This window comes from Monodelphis domestica, chromosome 3 (genome assembly GCF_027887165.1).
Source record: "Monodelphis domestica isolate mMonDom1 chromosome 3, mMonDom1.pri, whole genome shotgun sequence".
Classification (NCBI taxonomy): domain Eukaryota; kingdom Metazoa; phylum Chordata; class Mammalia; order Didelphimorphia; family Didelphidae; genus Monodelphis; species Monodelphis domestica.
Window position 1 is genome coordinate 430,647,978 of NC_077229.1, and position 22,438 is coordinate 430,670,415.

The following is a 22,438-nucleotide window of genomic DNA, read 5'->3' on the forward strand; positions in this document are numbered from 1 at the left end:
CTTTTTTAGTGGATACCAAAGTCAACATGACATCAAAATCTTAAACTATGTTGAGATAAAATATCTAGAAATTCTGCTCTCCTCTTCTCTGATCAAAACATGCCTAAAACATTGTATTCATTTCATATCAATTACTCTTGTCCAAAAGTGGAAGAAATGGCTATCCAGAATAGTTCACTCCTTTTTATTTGAAGTGTAGATTCTTGATCAGGTACAGGTTGAACTAGAAGAACTCTGAGATGTCTTCCTATGCTTCTCACTGTTCTCTCCATTATACCAATAACTCTGCTCTAACCATAATGCTAAAATGTAACATTTTAAAAGAGCTCTTAATATACTATGCCAAGTATTTTTATTCTATAGAACCATTAAAAAAAGTCCTTGCAACTAGTCTATATGTGAAAATGACTAGCTTGTTATTTATCAGGTTTCAATGACTTGTTTTATGTTGTTCTAGAATTGAAAGACAACTAAGATAGTTGGGAAAAATATAAGAATGTCTTTAGCCTATTAGTGTATATAATGTTAAATTTCTTCTGTTTGGATAAAACTTTGGAAAAAGAAATATCCCAAAAATTTTTTAGTTATTATTTTTATTTTAAAAATATATAACATAATATATGTAACATAATAATAATAATGCATATGATTTGTTATGATTTTCTGTCATGAATTTCTTTTTATGTGACTTATTTATAAGGCCTAACTACAATTAAGTAGGCATTTTTTTTAAACCCTTACCTTCCATCTGGAAATCAATACTTTGTATTTTTTCCAAGGCAGAAGAGTGGTAAGGGCGAGGCAATGGGGGTTAAGTGACTTGTCCAGGGTCACACAGCTAGGAAGTGTCTCAGGCCAGAGCTGAACCTGGGACCTCCTGTCTCTAGGCCTGGCTCTCAATCCACTGAGCTACCCAGCTGCCCCTTCAAGTGGGCATTTTATATCACTACTAATTTGGTTATATTTTCTTTTCATACCTAATTTAGGCAAACTATAACTAGATTACTATTGGATTAAGTGCAATTATTGTTGGAAATAATACCAGCAATGTTAACTCAAAACACACTCCTTTTTACAATATTTAAATTACTCTCTCATATATTATGTCTTTTAATCTACACAATAGTCCTGTGAAGGAGTTCTTATTGTTACCATTTTATAGATGAAGAAACTTAAGGCTACAGATGTTACAAATTAACCAAGGTCATAGAACTACTACATGACAGGTGGAATGGATATAGTAGCCATTTTATTTCTACAGTTTCATGACCTTGAATTCCTAGTAATTCCCCCCAATTCTATGCCTTTTAGGTATAATACAACTTGATAACAAGTTCTATCCTTAAGGAAAATTCAAAGTAGAAACTATTTCTGTGTTTTTCTACCTCTTGTTGTGGTTTCTCTGACCAGAGTTTTTCCTTCAAGAATGTCCTCATGCTGCTTCTGGAAAGTCCCCTACTCTGGAACCCAACAAGGATTGCCACTTCCATTGTACCCAATGCTTCAGCTCTTCCCCTTAAGTCCTTCTGTTATCCACTAATATCCTATTTCTTCCAGATCCTATATTTGCATTTTGACATAGGTTTTAAGGAATCAATGTCATAACACAAATAATGACTCCAATTGTGGGAATTTCAGACATTAGTAGGTTGGATGTGGAAAGGCTTTCATTGCCCTTTTAATCACATATATTGTGTTTCACCTACATGTAATATCTACTCCTTTATTAAGACAACAAACACATAGCTGACTGTGGTTGTAGTTTCTAGTCTGTTACTGGAAAGGCTGCAGCGACTACATCACTTGAGTTTGGGAATTCTGAACTGCAATATGGCTAATGCCAATTGGGTCCGAAGTTCAACTTCAAGATGGCAAGCTCCTAGAGGTATGGGGAATGAACTGGGCTAGGTCAGAAACAGAGCAGGTCAAAATTTCCTTGTCAATCAACAGTGTGGTTCATGAGTGGTTGCTGCACTTCCAGCCTCTGTGAGTTAGGGAGACTCAGTCTCAAGAAGGAAAAAAAGACACCAAAGGAAATAATACATTTAAGAGTCTGATGTTGCCAATGAATCTGGTAAGGTCTTTGGACACATAAAAGATAACAAAATATGAAGATATGCATTAGAATGCTAGAAGGATCTTAGGGGCCAAAAAGTCCTACCTCCCATTCTTTTATATCATCTCTGCTTGAACACATGTGGTGATGGGAATCTTACTGTCTCACAATGTTGCCTAGTCTATATGCGAACAGCTCTACCCAGACTGCTTCCTTGCATCAAAAGGGAATCTGCCTTCACGTAACTTTTAAACGTGCATCTTGTCTTTAGTAGTAACAAAGATGTAGTCTAATTCCTTTCCTACATGGTAGTCAATCAAATATTTGAAGACAGCTATCATGTTCTCTGCAATCTTTTCTCTTTCAGGCTAAACAATTCAAGGTTCTGCAATAGTTTGGCATGATATAAAGAAATGCATTACTACTCTTTTCTATTCTTTTTTTCCTATAGAAGAGAGGAGTGACAGATATTCTCTACTAAGGTTTTCTTGGTGAACTGTTTTATCATTTCTTTGATGATTCACTTGTGCTTTTGAAAGAAAATCTATCAAAAGTTTTTCATTTAATCTAAGATATAAGCTATAGATATGAGGTTTTTATTGTTACATTCAATGCTAGATCTTGAAGTCTCTCAACCACCACTTATATAAACAATGTCATGCAAATGCATATCTATTAAGCATTCATAATGTACCTAATTTCTTAAAGTTCACATAGACCTATTAAAATCCAAAATCACTGTAATGAATCAAGGGTTGGATAATAGAGGGTCCCAATTCCTTTTAGGGTAGAAGCATTCTCTTTCAAATCTTCTTGGAATGCTTCTGTTCATGCAATTCAAAGTTAGTGGTTCATTTTCCCCTTACATATTTATCAATCAAAATATTAAATGACTTAGCTTTTTTGATCACTTTAGATTTCCCAAGGGGGAAAACTTATTTACTATCTACTTGGCTTCTAACCCCTTTAATGGGATAATATTTTCATACTCCAACTATTTACCAAAATACAAGGATCATTTCATTTATATTTGATTTTTTTGTTACATATGGCCCTTTCCTAAATTTTATTCATTTAATTCTATGCCTTTTCCATGTGCAATGACTTTAATGATCTGAATTTCTCTATGATGACAGATGAGCAAAGGGAACTAAAACAACCATAGGATCTAACCTGTTTTTGTTCTGTATTTTTTCTACATTTTTCTATCTCTTCATTAACCCTATAATATTAACTGTCTTTCACTTTAGTACAGTGGATTTTTCTTCCCTGAAAGTTTTCAAATAAGGTGTAGAAACTAGTTCTACCTGAGAGATTTCTATCTTATATTAGGAGCAAAGTTAACCGTAATAGAACAGAATTCAATCTGTGGTATGACAGAAGCTTTTTACAGAGGGAGGTACTAGTTATCTTTCTCCATATGGTTCTGTAGTATGACACATCTCCAGTTCAACATTCCTGACTTTTCGTTAACCTGGTAGAGTATGCAAAAGATACCTAAACCATTTGCACAAACCCTTGGCAATGCAGCTATCTGTTTCCACGTATCCCTATAAAAACCTTTCCATTCTTCCTATGAAATTCAAGGCTCTGTGGTATTATTTTTACATTTGATAATGAATTATGTTTAAAGAAGATCTTTTCATTCTGTCTTGTGTCCATGGTAAATTTCCTCATATTTTATAGTTACACAGTTTGCCCAACTCTTATCATTTTGTCTTGTAAAAAATGTTCTTTCAACCACGGGAGGGATCAGGTGAGAAAGTATGGCTATCTCAGCACAAATCTATGACAGTTTCTGGAAGGACAATTCAAAGTGCATGTTCTATTGATGAAGTAGGTGATCAATGTTGTCATCTTTACAAACAAAGGCAAGGACCTTCCCTTCCCATCTCCCATCCTCCTGGATTAAACAGATCTATAGCAGAGAAGAAGCATTTATAATCAGGCAAAAACAAATCTTTACTCATTCTTTCTACCTGGTAGTTAATGAGCACAGATTCCTTGAAAATGCACATTCCCTCAGAGGCCTTAAGTTTTTATTCCATTCTCCTTCTCTAGATTCTTAGAAGACTCAAGTTAAAAATGAAGCATGTTAAAAAATTCAAATTTATTAATAATAGTCTATGATAAATCTTCATAGTAATCTCTATAGCAGACTTCTTTTAATGATCTGAGATAAGGTTTTAGATAAATATTCCATATTTCAAAAATAGTGAACAGAACTGACCTCTGAGCATCATAGACTTAATGTAATATGTTTACTCTCTCTTTTTTTGCTTGGGTTATACTGTAATTCCTGTTTAGATTTTTGTATCTGATAAGAGACCTTTTATTTTACAATTGACTGTATTATGGATTACTGATACAACTAATTTAATTATCTGAGTTCATCATAAATTATTCACTAGAAATAATTTAATCACTTATAAAAGTTCATTGACTCTTTCAGAACACTCAGGTTTGAAATAACCTAACATCTTGAAGTATTAATTTCAGTGAAAAAGAGCATTGACTCCAACCAGAAGATTTGGGTTCAAATTCTACCTAGGATGTTCATGTGGGTTTGGGCAAGTCTCTTAAGTCTTTGGATTTTGGATTTTTGAATGTGAGGAGATAGGAAGCAAATGGCCTTTGAAACTCTAGATCTCTGATTTATTAACAGAATTTAAAAATCATAATATTTCAGAATTAGAACGAACTGGTAGAGATCATCTACTCTAACTCCCTCATTTTACAAATGAGGAAACTGAGGCTCAAAGAGACTAAGTGCCTTGTCTAGGCTTCATGTCTAGGCTTAATAATAAAGCTGATATTCAAATACTATAAGTAACATGGATTGTATTGTATACATTGATTAGAAGCTTCAGAGCCTTTTAAAAGACTCCTATGTGCTTAGAAAGGGTCAGAGAGACTTTTTTCTTAAAGGAGACAACAGCTTTCATTTCAAAACACTATGACACAAACACTTATTGAGGCAGCCTCTCCATTTTCCTTAGGGTGGAGAAATAAACATCAAATTCACTATATCAGAGCCAAGGCCAAGAAGTATAACAAGAACTCTGAATTCAACCTCCGCTACTTCTACAACATAAATAGATTTAAAAGATATGCAATTTCAATTAGGTAGTGGTTGGCAAGGCCATTTTTACATGGGGATGAAGGAAAGCACCCTAGTAAATATCTTTGTCTTTATTCTAAGCTAAAAACAAACAACAAAAACAAAAGAGATGCTCACTGTTTTCATTCCTTTTGTTTCCAGCAAGCATTCTGAAAGCAATTATTCTACTTGTATTTAAGAGGCCTGTTTCATAGATGTGAAAATGTATTAAATTTCATTTGGCAGTTATTCAATCCTTGTTAATGTTATCTCCTGAGATAACTGTCTCAAAACAGGATTTTAGACCAAAGGTACTCTTACATTACCACAATCTTTCTGAAATTGCACCACCTTGATGACACTTTAGAAATCCAGAGATTTAATATTTTTAAGTAGATTCTTTGGTCCCAAATGACTGTTGATAATGAAGGCCTTTTTTTTTTTTATAAAAAGGAAGAAAGAAAAAGGGAAAAAAAACCCCTCAACTTCAGGAATATGAGATAGAAAAGAAAATTCTGGCATTTGAAATTAATTTTTCTTCTTTCCCCTTCTTTTTGTTTCACAACAAACAGAACAAAAAGTTGATGGGTTTTCCCTGTAATTAGACACCCATTGACAAAGAAAACAGTTTTGGTGTCTGAATTGTAATCTCCCCATGAAATATCAATTATACATGACAGTTGCAGAGTGTTAGATTTCAGTTTCAATTATCTTGCCAGTATCTCTGTCATATCAAAGGAAAGCAAACTTATTTTCTCAAATGTGAAAAATACCATTTAGTTTAAAAGTGCATCTTTTAAAAAGGAGAGTGGTCACACAGGCACTGCTTTTACTGCTCACAGGCAGCCAAAATAAAGTTCATGGCATGGATGGAGGTAGCTTTTGCTGATGTTGTGGTAGAAAATATCTAGCTAAATTTTTTTTAGTAATTAAAATTCCTGGGGTAGCTGGGTGGCTCAGTGGATTGAGAGCCAGGTCCAGAGACGGGAGGTACTAGGTTAAATCTGCCCTCAGATACTTCCTAGTTGTGTGACCCTGGGTAAGTCACTTAATCCCCATTGCCTAGCCCTTATTGCTCTTCTGCTTTAGAACCAATACATAGTATTGATTCCAAGACAGAAGGTAAGGATTTAAAAAAAAATAAAGAAAGAACAATTAAAATTTCTCTTAATGGGAAAAGCAGGCACAGACTCAAATTATCAAAGGACTGAAAAGGGAATATTTAAGAAAGTCCTCTTTCCAAAAAGGTTTTACTTGAAACATTTTTATAATCTAGGATTTCTATTTGCTTTCTAAAAGTTTTATGAGAAGCCAATTCTATAACTGCCCTTATATTTGTCTCTGATGTAAATATGCCCCTTTACATTCTAAAGCAATCACATTCAAGTCTTAACTCTCTATTAATGTAAAACCAGAGATGTGAAGAATTGGGCAGTGCATGTTGGCAAGCAGTCTGTATATAAGCTTCAGTGTTGTGATAAAAAACACTGGCTAAAGGGCAAGTTAGGTAGCACAGTGGCTCAAGAAGTTGTGAGTTCCTGTCTGTCCTCAGACACATCCTAGCTATGTGACACTGGGCAAGTCACAACCTCCTCTGCCTCACCTGAACCACTCTTCTGCCTGGGAACTGACACGGTATTGATTCTAGGACAGAAAGGAGGGGCTAAAAAAAAAAAAGAAAAAGACCCTGGTTTGGGATCCATAGGATTGAAGCGAGTCCAAGCTCTGTCACTCACAAGTATTTGGCGTTGGGTAAATCATTTGGGTCTCTGAAAGCCTCAGGTTCCATCTTGCAAAATGCAGATATTATTTGCATGGCTGGCAAGAAAATACTTTGTCAACTGGAAAACATGATGTAAACAATTATTTTTATAATACTAAGAAAATTGCCCAGGATCCTGAGACTTGTCCCAAATCAAACACTAGGCAGGTGGCAGAAGCAGGGACGGAATCCATTTTTCCTTGCTGGAAGGTCGGCACTCCATTGCCCCTTTAAAAGCAGATGTTCCTTCCTAGGTTGGATCCTTGCAACAAAGAAATAAGGCTGGATCCCTGGCTCTGACTACTCAATATGTACACAGATATATATGTATGTGTTGTGTGACTCCACTTGGCGTTCTTTTGGAAGGTCTGAGGCTCAGTCACACAGCTTTTAAGTGTTGGAAGTCAAATTTGAACTAAAGGAGACTAGTCTTCCTGATTCCAAGCCACTGGGCTCGCACCACCTAGCTATATACATATATGCAGCATATATTTATGTCCCATGAATACAAATGCACTATAATCAAAAGACATTATGGAATGAGGGAAAGAAGTTTGGCCAGAAAGACTTGATTTCAAGCATAACTTCTGATATATATTCGCTGCATTAATAGGGGCTAGCTATACTATCAGCAAGTTGCCAGTTGGCATTTAAGGAGGAAGTTTTCACACCGAAAGCTCCCAAATTGGCAAAGTCGCAGTACCCTGACCAATTTCTCTCCATACTATTTTAAAATCATGATACATTTACCTGCTGCTTTACCCTTTATAGATTATAAAACCCATTCCCTTCCACTTCCAATTCTAGATGAAATGTTAGTGTATGGAATTACTAACAAAGAGATTCTGGTATTTAAAGTACTTAGCACAGTGCCTGGCACACAGTAAGAGCTTAACAAATGCCACGGATTTAAAAAAAATAGCATAAACACTCATGTCCACATTCCTATAAAAAGGAGAAAAAAACCCTATCCTTAGAGATTCAGGGAACAATCACTGATTTTCAAAAAAACAATTCCATTACCTCTCCTTTGTTCTCCCTCACCACCCCAATTTACTAGATTTTACTAGCTTTCTTGTGACAGACTTTACTAGCACAGCCTCTTTCCTTGCTGGATTGCATGGAAATTTCAGTTGATTGAAATTTTTTCAGTTGATCTTTTAATATTGCCATCAAAGTTGGTCACTTTCTTTTGCTGTATCAGTTCTCTGATATCTTTTTGCTGCTGCGGAGCTGAAGTTATAGAGCTTCATGCTGTTCTACCTGAAGCCTTCAGCAGGAAGGTTTTGGTTACTTCACTCCCCTAATTAGCCTCTAATTTCCCAAGCCTTCTCTTTGCTCTAAGGGATCCAGTGAGCATATTCTCGATCTTACAATCACACTCCTGTTTCTAGATCTTTGCCAAAACACTCCTATATGCTTAAAGTGCTTTTCTGTACCCAATGTATTTACACTGTATTGATGTTTCTGCCATTGAAACAGTTCAGAAAATTTCCTGGTTGCCCAGGAGGCAATGACTGATTCTTCTGTTCTATTCAAGGTAGATAGGATAGATGTTTTTACACTAACCACTTTGAATATGCATTTAAATCACCAAAACAAGAAGGATTTAGCAAGTATATAAATGGATCATATCTGACATTACAAAGTAAATATTTAATGAACAACTCACACATTGGATCCATTTAATCAATGTCTGGTATCTATATAAGTATATCAATGTGTTAATCAAACTATAAATTGCTAGAAGCAAACAACAATAGCAAAAATAGCAATAATTTATTAAGCATCTACTATGTGCTTTGAATTGTGTTAAGTGATAAAGATAGAAATACAAAGAATGAGACAGTATCTATTTGATCCTGATGCCATGGCTACTGCTCTACCCTCCAAGGAGCATTGCAAAGACCTTGCCTGGGTGTACTTAAACCACTGGACTCTGTCTTCCCTGGGACCAAGTGTTCTCCCCTTCACCCTCAGATATATTCTGTTTTACTCCTGTATGTCCACTGTATTCCTTGGCCATCCCTCTGCTAGGAATAAGATTCTCAAGTGTAGGGTCTGTCTCCCTTTTGCAGTTATACCTATTGTACTTTGCATATTAAGAGTTTAATAAGTCCTTTCATTCATTCACTCATTCATTCATTCATTCATTCATTCTCAAGAAGCTTATATTCTATAAAGGGAAACAACATGTATGCATATAAGCGTATGAAAAAAAAGAACATAAAGTAGAGAACCAAGAGAACATTCTATACAGTAACAGAAATATTGTTGAAGAATAATTTGTGTATGTTTACCTTCAGAGAAAGAACTGATAAACAGAAACAAGCAAATCATAGTTTTATATATATATGAGTGTGGGGAGGGGAGGGAGAAAGATTATCTGGGAAGTTTAATGTAACAAATAAATGAATAAACTTTCAAAAAAGAATAAACATAAAGAGAATACATAATAATACTAAGAAAACGCCCTACTTGGGCGGGTAGGAGAGACTTTAGAAGCTGGTGCTTGAACTATGTCTTCAAGGAAAAGGGTGACTATAGAACCCAGAAATGAGGAAGGAGTAGATTCTAAGCATTAAAGATTGTAGATAAACTGATATGGATGAGGAACAAAGAAAAGGTCAATCTGTCTGGAGGAAGAGAAATAATAAATAACAAGGTTGGAAAGACAACCTGGGGCCAAATTTTGATCATAAGATTATAAGTAGCCATTGGAATTTGTGGACCATAACATGGTCAAATCTACACATAGGAGAAATCAACTGTATAGATGAAACTTTTATAGTCTAGAGTATGGGAAGATTTATGATCAGGAGACCAATTGGGAAGCTATTGCAATATCCAAAGTTCAAGGTGTCAAGGACCTTAACAAAACGTATTGGCCATGTGAAGGGAGAGTTTGACTGGGAAAGACATTGGAAGAAGTAAGATTTAGTAGCTGATTGGATTATATGGAGTGAGAAAATGAGGAAAAAAGGATAAGATATGGGAGAATGGAAGAATGGTGGTTCTTTTGAAAGAAACAGGAAACTCTAGAAGAGAGGTAGTTTTGGAAGAAAGACAATGTACATGAAATGTGACATGTCTTTGAGACAACCAGTTTGAAATGTATAATAGACAGTGATGTGGGACTAACCCTCAGGGGAGAAATTAAGTCTGGATATATAAATATATGAGTCATTTGCATAGAGAAGGCAATTAAACCAATAGGAGCTAATGAGAAGAGAATATGAAGAGAAGGCCCAGGGCAGACACTTGAGGAATGCTCGAAGTCAGGTAAGATAATATAGATAATGAATCAGCAAAGGAGAATGAGGAAAGTTTAGGTAAGAGGAAAATGGAAGAGAATATGCTAAAAATCAAATGAACAGAGAATATTCAGAGATGATAGTTAATAGCATTACATGTGGAAGTGAGATCAAGAGAGATCTATCTTCTCTTTCTGAGAAAAGACTATTAATAGATTTATCAACTAAGATATTGCCAGTTCCTTTGAACAGAGCAGGTTCAGTTGATTAATGAGGCTATAAACCAAATTCTAAAAAAAAAATTGAATAAGTGAGAGAACAGGAAAAGGAGGGGAAAAAAAGAGGAAAAAGAACTGAAGTTCTCTCTGTCTACTTAGGTCCTTAATAAATGGCCAAAGACAAGATTAATAATTAGGGGAAAATTTATATTTATATAATACTGTAAGAATTTCTTTCCTCATAATAACCATATGACAGGTAGAAGTATATTATTTCTATCTTCAGATGAGAAAAATGAAATTCAGAGAACTTAGCCTAGATTCTCACAGTATTGGAACTAAGAATTGATCAGATCAAGGTCTCTGTTGGTCCTAGAGAGCTTTATGCAATGCTACCATAGGATTCTCTTAACAAGGCATGGAAGATGAAGGTAGAAAAGAAGGGCTGGACTATGAGTCAATTTCTATTCCTAACACTCTAACTTGCCAATTGTGTGACTTAAGGCAAATCACTTAACTCCCCTGGACCTCAGTTTCCTTAAGTGTCAAAGGAGCTGCATAAACCAGATACAAGGTTCCTTCTGCTCTAATATTATAGAAACATTCTCTAGGCTTGAGATTTATGAAGTCAAGAACTATTTTTAATTTCATAATATAGAACAACACTTGTTTCTCTTAAAATCCTAAAATCTAGATGAGAAGTAAAAAAAAAACAAACCCAAAACTAGCCCCTTAATTTTGGTATCTCCCAAATCTCCCCAAATCTGACATTAAGACATGGAAATGAAATGGATACTTTTAAATCTGAGTACTTGGTACCATATAGACGTGGTCTACATGTAGCAAGCTAGCAGTAAGGTACTGCATGTTAACATGTGTTCAGTACTGCCAAAATGCATAGCTCTGACGGAAAGCAGATTTGTGTAAAGCCCTTATAAACCTCAACTGCTCTGTTACAAAAGGAACAACACAGGGCATTTTGACACAAATGGTATCTCACTGTATGTGTGTATTATTGGTCCAAATGATTCACTCTCATTTAACTGCAATGAAGTCTTTCATCTCCATGCTATACAATAATAGCTTCCATATGACCAGTGGCTCAGCTATAAATAAGATCAAAAGCAAAAGAAAGGATTTAATAAAAAAAAAGACATTAAGAGTAGCATTAAATCAGAAAAAAATAGCAAAGTTCAACAATTTTTACAGAAGAAAGCACCACAGAGTACTAACTAAGCAGCCTTCCAAATACCTCATGAAAAGGCATTTTGCAAGCAGTGGTCATATGCGAAATCCATTTAAGAAGGCCTGAAAGTGGTAAAGATGAAATTCAGAGAAGGGGGGTGGGGGGGAGAAGAATGCCACGTCTAAAGTCAATCTGATTCTAGCTCCACAGAGAAGCTTGCTTCATGTTCTGTCCTACACCGCTAAACATTGTAATGGCAAAATTCCACCCATTTCTCTGAACTTTTTCTATTTCATTTAATAGAGACAGCCTTGGTAATCCTGAGTTTCTCTGGGAATCATAACATTGCTCAACCCTAACACATGAGCTCTGCAAAAGGAAGTTTTATTTGGCAGTCCATATCAACTTGATATCAAGAGCCAACTTCCCAAACAAATTTTATTCTTGTTCTGCAAAAATTACAATGTTAAGCTCTATTCCCAACTGGATAAACAGCTGCTAATAACCTACAGCTCCAAGAGGAGGAGATATGTTTCCTTTCATCTTTAGAATGGTAGATACCTGATGTGCATAAGATGTTAGTGATTCCACATGTTTCTTCTTTTGCTTTTAAAAAGTAATTCTGGTGCTGATCATGCCAATTCACTTTTATCCCTTTCTCGTGGGTTCTATCATCATTTTTAAAGATGAAATCACTGTCTCAAGGCTACTAAAAACAGCGTTCCTTCATTCTTAGTGTGTATTAAAAGGAAACTGAAAAAAATGATTATAATGTGCCATGGAACAACAGATCATATTTATACAAAGCTTCACAGTTTTGAAGCAATCAGAGGGCTATTTTTATTTATAGTAACTCACTTGGTCCTTGTAACAACCCATGAGGTAGGCAGTATAAAGTTAATACACCCATTTTACAAATGAAGAGACTGAGGGACAGGAAAGGTAAATAATTTGTGTAAGACTACATAGCTAGTAAAGAGTAGAGTTAAAATCTGAATCTGGATTTTCTATTCTAATTCCAGGGTTCTTTTCAAGATATCCCACTACTAGAGAAGGAAATGGTGATGGGTCCTGGTTTTTGAAGTCATGTTAGTGCAGCAACCATTTTGTAATATTCTCTATTGTACTACATATTAATGTAAGCATTGCTAATTCCTTATACATCTAATGTACGATTCTTTGATAATATTAACATTCTTCATTTTCTCAGTAAAATAAAGTTCAGTAATGATAATAAATAATTAAACAAAATTCAAGCTTTTGCTCCACCCACATAAGAAGTTTCCTGTATAAGATTATAGAGTCATGTCAGCCGCAGCTCTTTTCTCACTTGTTCCCAAGCACCTGCTTTAATAGTGACCTCAGTTCTACACCTCAAGATTCAGACATTTTACAAAACAGCTTTTTAAACAAAAGCCAGCTGTTTCCCATCTAGACTACAGGGGGAAAATCTGGGCAGTGTACAGAAACATTACCCAGAGACTACTATTCTCCAATAACTTTCACACACTTTCAGCTTCACAATAGACCCATCCATGTGTAGAAGGAAGGGAGAATGCAAACGCTAAATTAAAACTTGGAAACCCAACACCATGGTTTTAACAATATGCCCAATTAACTGCTTTAAAATGAATGTGGCCATTGTATTAGGACAATACTTTCCAAAGGGTGTCATTTTGAATAATATTTGACAGATCTTTTGGTTAAACTCAACTTTATAGTTCTAAAATGATTTATGGATATGGTGGAAGCTATAATTATGTGCAACTGTGAATGTCAACCAATTAGGTAGGACTCTGAAGTTATATAAAATGTAATGTTGGAGCTAAGTTTTCAATCCTAGAAAGCCACTTTGCCTAAACCATTCCCTTATTATAGTCCTATTTTACACTCCTGTTTTCTAAGTAATTAAGATACTTTTGATTTAAAAATTTACAGCCACAATAAAAGCTAAAATAACACAACAGCCACAGATTTTTGACAAATCTAAAACAGGAAAAGCCAAATCTTGCCTTTTAAATAGTGCCAAGTTGCTTCACTATTTTCTGTTTTGGTATGAATGACATAACTGAATTACTTCATGAGCTGCTACTTTAATTCCTAAGGGTGGAAAATTCCATGAGTTAATTCAATTTAGATGTAAAAATATATACACGAGAATTTTCTTTTCCTGTGGACTCTCATACGAAGCATGCAGGCCAATTGATGGTGTTGATGTGCTATGAAAGAAGTCTTTAAAATTATATACAGTGCTGAATGATGTACTCCAATTGGTATAATCAAATCATCTCTTTACTACTATTTAAAACAGGATTCTTTATTTCCTGTGTAAAAAAAAAAATTTAAGCCCAAACAAGTTATCAGGCTGCTCCCTCTGTCTAGAAGTCATCTTCTCCTTCTACCCTAACTCTATCTATCTTAGACTTTTCAAAGTAATAACCATTCTTCAAAGCCCCATTAAAATATACACGTTTTCATGAAGTCTTTGTGATTCTTTACAGTAGTGGTAAAATTTGTCTTCAAAACATTTTATGGCATATTGTACCTTTTGTTTTACACAAGTTATTTGTGTAAGTTTTATTTTCCCTGATAAACTGTATCCTATTATATACAGAATCTCTTACTCCTAGAGCCTCTCACAGTGTGTGGTAGAGTATCTTGGACATAAATAGTCAATAAATGTTGATAAAGGAATATTTGTGCTATGTTTGCCATACACACATATGTATACACACACACATACTCAGAAAATCTATTTTCTTGGCATAGCAAAAGGCAAGAGAGTACTTATGTAGTACTGAGTTAAGAGATTTGAGTTTGTGTCCTGGCTTGACCATTTCAATAGCTATGTGATTTTTGGAAAAAATTGCACTTTTCTGACTTCCATTATCCTTCATCTATGAAATAAAGGGGTTGGACAATCTTCTGGGTTTTTTCCAGGTCTTTTAAATTAATTAATTAATTAAATCTGATTAATTTTTTTAAACAATGTAATTCAATTCAAAGTCCTTCATAGTCTACTGTCTCCTTACCTTTATAGCCTTCTCTTACACAATTTTCCACCAGAAAGTTTATTGAACTGTTCCATAAGTAGAAATAGTTTTCTGCTTTACTCATTTCTCTTTTAATTGTTGTTATTCAGTCATTTCAGTTTTGTTTAATTCTTTGTGATCCCATTTTGGATTTTCTTGGCAGAGCTGCTAGAGTGCTTTGCCATAACCTTCTCCAGTTCATTTTAAACATAAGGAAACTGAGGCAAAGAGGGTTAAATGACTTGCCCAAGGTTACAACTAGTACTTTAGGCCAGATTTTAATTCAGAAAGAGGAGTTTTCCCGATTCCAGGCCTAGCACTCTATCCATTGTGCCACCTAGTTACCTTTCTCTTCTTACATAGACCATTAATATATTGCCCTCTCATCTGTGCCTCTTGAGTACTAACTTCAATCTTTTCCCTCCTCCCCTTGTCTAGCCTTTGTCTCCATCACTCTGTGCTTCTCTTATTTTCTTACTATGTTCTAGTTGGCATTATAATTATTTAAATAAGAGGTGTATCTTCCCCACTGGGCTGTAAGCCTCATGAGGACAGCTACTATATAATCACATTCATCCTTTTACATTTGTTTAAGTTGATTTAGGGGGAAATGTTTATCACAGCTCCAAACTGTGTGCTAACTCATATAATGCCACACTGCCACAAGAAATTCCACATATACTAATAAGTGTCAAGTAGCAACAAAACCTTGATCCAACTCATCTAATTCTAAACCCCATTTTTCCCCCTAATATTCAGCAGCTAAAGTTCTGGGCAATATTCTTTACTGGATACTGAAATACAGAGAAGGGAAATATAGTGTGTACTCCCATATCTTTATTAAAAGAGGAGTAAACTCAAAGTATCATGTTCAAGCACTGTTAGAACCTTGAAAGGTTAAAACTCTCATTTCCAGAACACCAAACAAATGTTTTAGAAAAAACAACTCAAGCAGTATAAATGTGAGAGAATTTGTTTATCCAGTCCAGAGATCCCTCTTACATAAGCATGTTGGGTTATGGGGTCTCTCGGGCACAGATAGGCTATTTTTGGGTCTTCCATCAAAGTTAACATCCCTTTATTGGGAATTTTTGAGAGGAAGAAAGGAGAGACTTGACTGGACTTTTCACCCTAAGAAGAATAGTACAGAGGGCAAACCTTATTCAATTTACTAGCCTAGGTACCTCTTATTGTTGACCTCTACTTTGAGTGTCCAAGCAAAGCTCCTATGGTCTATAATGAGATCCTAGAGCCTGCCTTAGAGAATGTTCTTTTAGTTCCTTCTCACAAGCCTCTGAGTCCCTGTGATGCTACGCAACTCCAGAGGGCCTCGAGAACATCTGTGCTTTAGGACTTAGTGACCAATAGTCCTGACCAGTAGACTCATTATTTTCTATAAGGGGTCTGGAGAGAAGAAAAGGAAGGGACAATGAGAGAAAATGTCAAACCACAACATTTGCATGAAGAATCAATATGAAAAAAATTATAGCATTTAGCATAGGAATGTTAATTGGAAGGCTACTTATGGTATTGAAATCTAGTAGTAGTAATCATTTTAAGTAACTTCTGGGCAAAGGACAAGTACCAATATGCTAGGCCCTTGCTGTTTTTGAAAAACCATAAACTTGCAAATTCCTTAGCATGAAAACCACTTCAAAGTGAAAATTCTTAAGTTCCATTAATGGATCTTTTTTTGTGAAATGTTAAGTATTGAGCAGCCCCTGAAGAAAGATGAGAAACTGGAATTCCTATGTTCTATTCTTGTTTTTGGCACTGACTCACCCTGTGACCTTTTGACTTGCTTTTCAATAACTGCTGTAATAACAATGATTACTTCAATGACTCTGAAGCTGCTATAAAGCTTGGCTAATGGATATGTAAACTACTTCAAGTTCCCTTAGCAGGAAGAGTTATACAATTGCATAATATTCATTACTAAGGAAGATGTGCTTAAATGCAATAAGGAAAAATACCTCTAGGTTGGTGCTTCCCCTGTGCCCCCCAATATCAAAATTAGCTAGTTCTGTGATACCTTTGGATATTTCAGTTTGCCTTTGTTGGCCTTGTTTTCCTCATCTATTACCTGAAGGGCATAGATTAATGATTTGTCAGATTGTTTCCACCTCTACCAAAAAGCTGACAAAAATCTGCAATTATGCCTTTCCACAGCAGGTAGCATAGTTTAATGGAAGAAATGCTACATAGAATAACGGTAGACTCAATAGGTTTGAATTTTAGTTGGTTATTCACTGTCTGGGTGATTTTGGATGATTCACTAAAACTCTTTAGAACTCACTTCCCTTCTTGATAAAATGGTAAGAGCTGAATTAGATGATCTTTAAGCTCTGACATACTATCAAATAACTATTAAATAATTTAATTCATTTGCACATCAATACCATGGTTTTCATGAAGTAAAGAATTATTAATAATATTGAATTCTAATTTGTTTTGGGGAGAAACCAGTTTTTGGTCTTATTTCAGAATATATAATATTAAAATGTGCTCTTTTCCAGTTGAATAGAGCTTTTGTGGTAAAACCACTTAATCCAAATTATAGATAATATACGAGTCAAAGATTAAATCAGGGTCTAAGACTGGAAGGTGTTATTTATTTACTTGGCCTCCTTCAAAGGGCAACAAATATCCTTAAGTAATATAAATCAAATAATGACAGTGATTACCTGACTATAATTTTTTAGGAAAATCTTTTTCCATTATCTACTCTTCCTATTGACAAATAATTATGATTACACAAGGGTTCATATGATGAGACATGCTTAATATGTAGAGGTTCTGTAATTTAATAGATTAAAGAAGATATCACATAAATTCAATTGGTGTTTCAAAGTTTAATTTGCTTAGTCTCCCAATCCTGAATTAAATAAGTTTTATTGTAGTGCACTATATTTAGCAAATTGCTATGTATTATGTAAATGTATGAAGTCCTTAAAATAACAAGTAGCATAATGATTTCGTCATAGCATTACTTGTGAGAAAACTAAAACACAAAGATGACTGATGAGCACTTGGCAAAAGTTTTTAACTGTATTTTTTCCACAGTAAGACCTATTTCTCACTGTTATTCCAAATGTACTATATTTGGAGAAACTTGTGGTTTGGACTTAGAAAACTACATTTCATGGCTACATAGAATAAAAAATATAAATAATTCAAAATTTCAATAACAATATAAATAAACTGAGTTTTCTATACTACCAGCTACCCAATGTTTTTGAATATATTATTTGGAATCAGGAAAGCCATTTCTTTAAGAAGTCACAATGTTTCAAGATCATCAAAGGATCCACACAAAACAAAACAGAATTCAGAATTCTTAATGCTAGTCTCCTCTATAATAGGCTCTGTACAGAGAAATTTCTTTATTCCTTTATTGCTATTTAAGACAGTATTATAGATGACTACACTAATAAGTGAACTAAATAATTATAACAGTCATTATTCATTTGGGGCTTTATAGTTTACAGAGCATTTTACATACTTTATTCAATCAGTCTTCACAATAACTCCATGAGATAGCCAGTACAGATATTATTATTTACTTTTTTTCCAGATGAAGAAAATGAACTCAGAGAAGTGAAGGTACTCTCCTAAGTCAGTTACATAGCACAAAAGCTCAAACACAGTACATCTTACTTTTAATCTAGTGTCCTTGTCTGGAAGACATCCTTTACAATCATATTAGATTATAAAGACCTATCTAGGACATCATCAAAACACTATGAAATGAGGGGGAAAAAATCTATCAACATGTATTTGTTTTAACTTGGTTACTCTGTCTCATGAGGATAAAAGCTGTAGGAGTTGAGGCAGAAGATATTGCCATAGGCTGGGAAGGTAGGACGTGAATCAAAAAGGGAACTATAATAATAGTGCCTATTAACAGAGCTCTTTAGACTTTTACAAAATGACTTTCTTACAGATTGTTTTCCTTCTCTGTAGTATTTAGAGAACATATTAGTATGTTCATTTTAGAGATTTCATAACTGAGATTCAGACAAATGAATCTAGTCACATAGTGAGTAAGATTGGGTTTTCTGGGTTCTAAGTCTAGTGTTCTTTCTACTATTATCATGTAGCCTCTCAAATTGAGACACATATGTAGGGATATAAATATATACATTTTTTTGAGTCCTAAATTGTATGACACAGATTACATTAGTTAACAGGTGCTCAGAAAAGGAAGATAATACTAGGGGTTGAATTAGTTGGAAAAGCTTCTTGAAGGAGGTGGGTCATGGAAGAAGAGTAGGAATTAGGTAAAAAGAAAGAGATGGATAGTGCAAGCAGTGGATAAAAATAGTAGCAATGATTCAGATATAGGAACATACCTGTTTAATTCTGAGATCAGTGAGCTAAATGTCTGGCTAGGGAGAAAGTTTGTACAGGAAGAATGGAAGATAGCATGGGAAGGGTAGGTCATAGTCAGGTTGTGAAGGCTTTTGAATTACACTGAGAATATAAATTTTTTCGAACAGATTAAAGATCTACCAAAAGATTTTAAACAGCAGGAATGACAGGATGAAAACATTTATCTAGAAAACATACAAGGATACAATGTACAGTGTTGTAAACTTTGTTGCTATACTGAGAAACTATTTCATTATTGAAAACTTACTTGAATCACTGAAGGCCCACTCTAGAGTTCCAAGTAAAACATATTATGAATCAAAAACTGAGCACAATATGATAATAATTAAATGAGATAACATAATAGCAGAGTCAAAGACCTGGTCCTCCCCAACAGAGATTTAAGTTTGTAAAAAGAATCACTTGTATCATCTTCCAAATTATCTTGCTATTTTGTTTTGTTTTGTTTTGTATTTTTGCTTGGGAAGAGAAAGCATACAACAAGGTCAAACAGATTTAGCACTGTCTACTCTCGAATGAGAAAAATTATTGAGGATAGTGTGTAAGGAAGATATGTTAGAAACAACAAAAGCTCAGGAATGGGTCTCAGGTTACTATAGCTTGCTTCTACTATGAAACCAACAAACGAAGGTGTTCGTTCAGTTGGGAAAGAGACTCCCACCAGCACATTCTGTACAAGTTTCCGGTCCATACCTCCCACTGCTGCTTTATTTACTGCAGCTGGCTAAAGTTTTATAGCCTGTTTCATGTATTAAATTCAAATGTGGAAAACATTACCAGTATCCTCCTTGAATTTTTGGGGGGGAATATTTTTTCCTTCAACTTCCTTTTCAGTGTGGAATGTATGAAATGGTCAAAGGCTAACTAAAGACTGACTATATTCCAAAACTATTTCCTTTGTTCTTATGTTTTTGCTTGAAAATTCAGACCAGTTTTTACAAAAGAAAATACCAAATCTGTTGCTTTCACAGAAGTTATAGTTTCATGTAGTGATAACACTATTTCTGAGGACTACTTGACTAGTTTTCAGGAAGGAAAAAAAGCAACACTGCAGAATACAACTCTTTTAAAGAACAGAGATATTGTCTTTGTGCTGCATATCTGGATGGACACTGCCCAGTTTACCTGGATCTGCAATTATCCTCTCATTGAATTAACAGCGTCTTCAGAGAAGTGAACAGGAGCTTGTCTTCAAAAGCACACTGATAAGCTTTTCTGTTTCTGCCTAGCTGTTTCATAACTAAATCAAATATAATTCTGGGAAATATAGGCACATGCCTAGATAAATTTCTTTTTTCGTCTTGACCATGATGCTGTCTCCCTTTGTCCATCCTCTGTCTTCCTATCTCCCTAAATGTTGCTACTCTTCCATCTTAACTCTCAAGGATAAGCAACACGGAAAGCAATCCAGAGATGAAATATTTCCAACAAGCACAATATAACTCATTATTTTTAAGATCAACTTTACCTACATCTGGTATTTAAGGGGAAACTTTACATATTTATGGAACAAACTGTCTCTGAAGTGATGCCCTGGGTGCATGTTGCATCAGTTTAACATATGCAAAGCAAACAAAGCTACAAAAAATTAAATTCTTTTTCTCTTGATTGAGAGCAGATATGCAGAAATGGTTGTAAGTCACAGATCTGGCTTTTAATAAAGCCAGATTTCTTCATTAAAAGCAGTATTGTTTAAACATTGGAGGAGAAAAAGGAGCTTTGTACAGATGAAAAATTTTACATCCCAAGAGTACTTAACACATTACCTGAGGCCAAGCTAAATTACAATCTAGAATTTCCTTTGGTGAATTCTCAGCAACCGCCATGGACAAACAAGCAATTATTCTGAGACAATTTTATTGGGAAGATGTCAGGGGAAGGAAAAAAAAGGGAAATTTAGCACTGATGCTCAAAAGCATATTTCCACAGTTGAATTGATTTGGATTGAGTCAGTTGTCACTATTTGGAAATTAGCACACTTCTGTTTCCTATAAATGGCTTCAACCATGTTGTGGCTCTAAATAATACTTCATCCATGACAGAATACTTTTTCTTATTCTTATTAAGAAACTAAAAAAAAGGAGAAAGCACTAGGTCAAAAAGTGACTTAAGAATTTGTACTTCTTTGTATATTCTTTTTCTACACTCATTTTTTCACATTAGCTAAATCAAAATTAGGTACCATAAAAGTCACATCACTTTTGCAGACATGGTTAGCAACTATAAAAATGAAACCAAAAGTATTTTTGTGATTCACTGAATCACTATTAATTAGATGATATTCTTTCCCTTCATATCACTTAATTGGGAAAAACAAAAAATTCATCCATAAAATCAACAAATAGGCCATACCAGTGTAGAAATCTTAGGTATAACTGGAGATGAAACTATAGATTCAAACAGTTACATCAATGAGGAAGCTCACTGAGTTTCTGTTAAATAAATGAAAACCAGCTTTATGTGAAACAACAGCAAATTAACATCATCTTATACAAGACTTCCAGATGAGGTGATAAGGGCAAAATATTAACAAGAAAAAAATTATATATGTCATCCCAAATAATAATTCTATAAAACAGTTTTAAAGTTTTTATTGCAGGTAAATATTAAAACCTACCATGAGTGAATGCCTGTTGGCAGAAAGAAGACCTGTCCCATATCCTGATCCAAGACCGCCCATGGCACCATTATGAGAAGGTCCTATTAATCCATGCATATCACTATGACCACTAGACATAGCTGTTGAAGGTCCAACTGCATGGTTCCGGAGAACATGAATAGCATCATCCAGTCTTTCCAAGCGATCTTCAATTCGGCTTTGCTGGTGATATATGAGAAAGAGTATAGGAAAGATTAGTTTATGATGAAATAGAAACAATCTATAAACCGCATTTTAGCTGACAGAGGTTAAAATGTAAGTTGGGAAAGGGGGACTGGGATTTTATAATTGAAAATAGCCACCCCATTATATTTTCTCTTCATCAAAGTTGGTGTCCTTTAGAAGCATTATCTTTAAGAATAAATGACTAAAAAAACAAAAGCTTCATTCTAAAAAACGAATGAGAAATGCTACCAACATTATACTCATTTTCACAAGTAAAAATAGATTCAATAATTCTTCAGGGACATAAACTGTACTTATGCTATGCCACACTGCATTAGCTTTAAAGAGACTTCAGAGTTACTTTGAAAAATGAAAACATGCATTTTAATTTTAGGAGAACTCTGCCTGGGAAAGCTTACAGACTACAGTAAATCTATGATAGACAAGATCACAGCTTTATGTATGTGTATGGGTCTTATTTACCCAAATTAAATGATCTGCGAGGGCAAGAAAGTATCCTCTCTCTTTATATTGTATTATACAGTTCCTATGAAATAGGTGAAATAAGTGTATTCGGAGCTGAATGAATGACTAAATTTGTCAGCCAATTTCTC

At 34.7% G+C, this 22,438-nt stretch overlaps 1 protein-coding gene across 15 annotated transcripts in view; it reads right to left on the bottom strand.

Moving 5' to 3' along the window:
* Nucleotides 1-22,438, bottom strand: part of TCF4 (transcription factor 4) — a 438,336-nt gene that overhangs the window by 16,800 nt on the left and 399,098 nt on the right. For all 15 annotated transcript variants that reach the window (XM_056824455.1, XM_056824457.1, XM_007487546.2 and 12 more), the window contains one exon: nt 21,618-21,821. In XM_056824455.1, the coding sequence (XP_056680433.1) occupies nt 21,618-21,821 (204 nt within the window). The remainder of the gene's footprint in view (nt 1-21,617; nt 21,822-22,438) is intronic.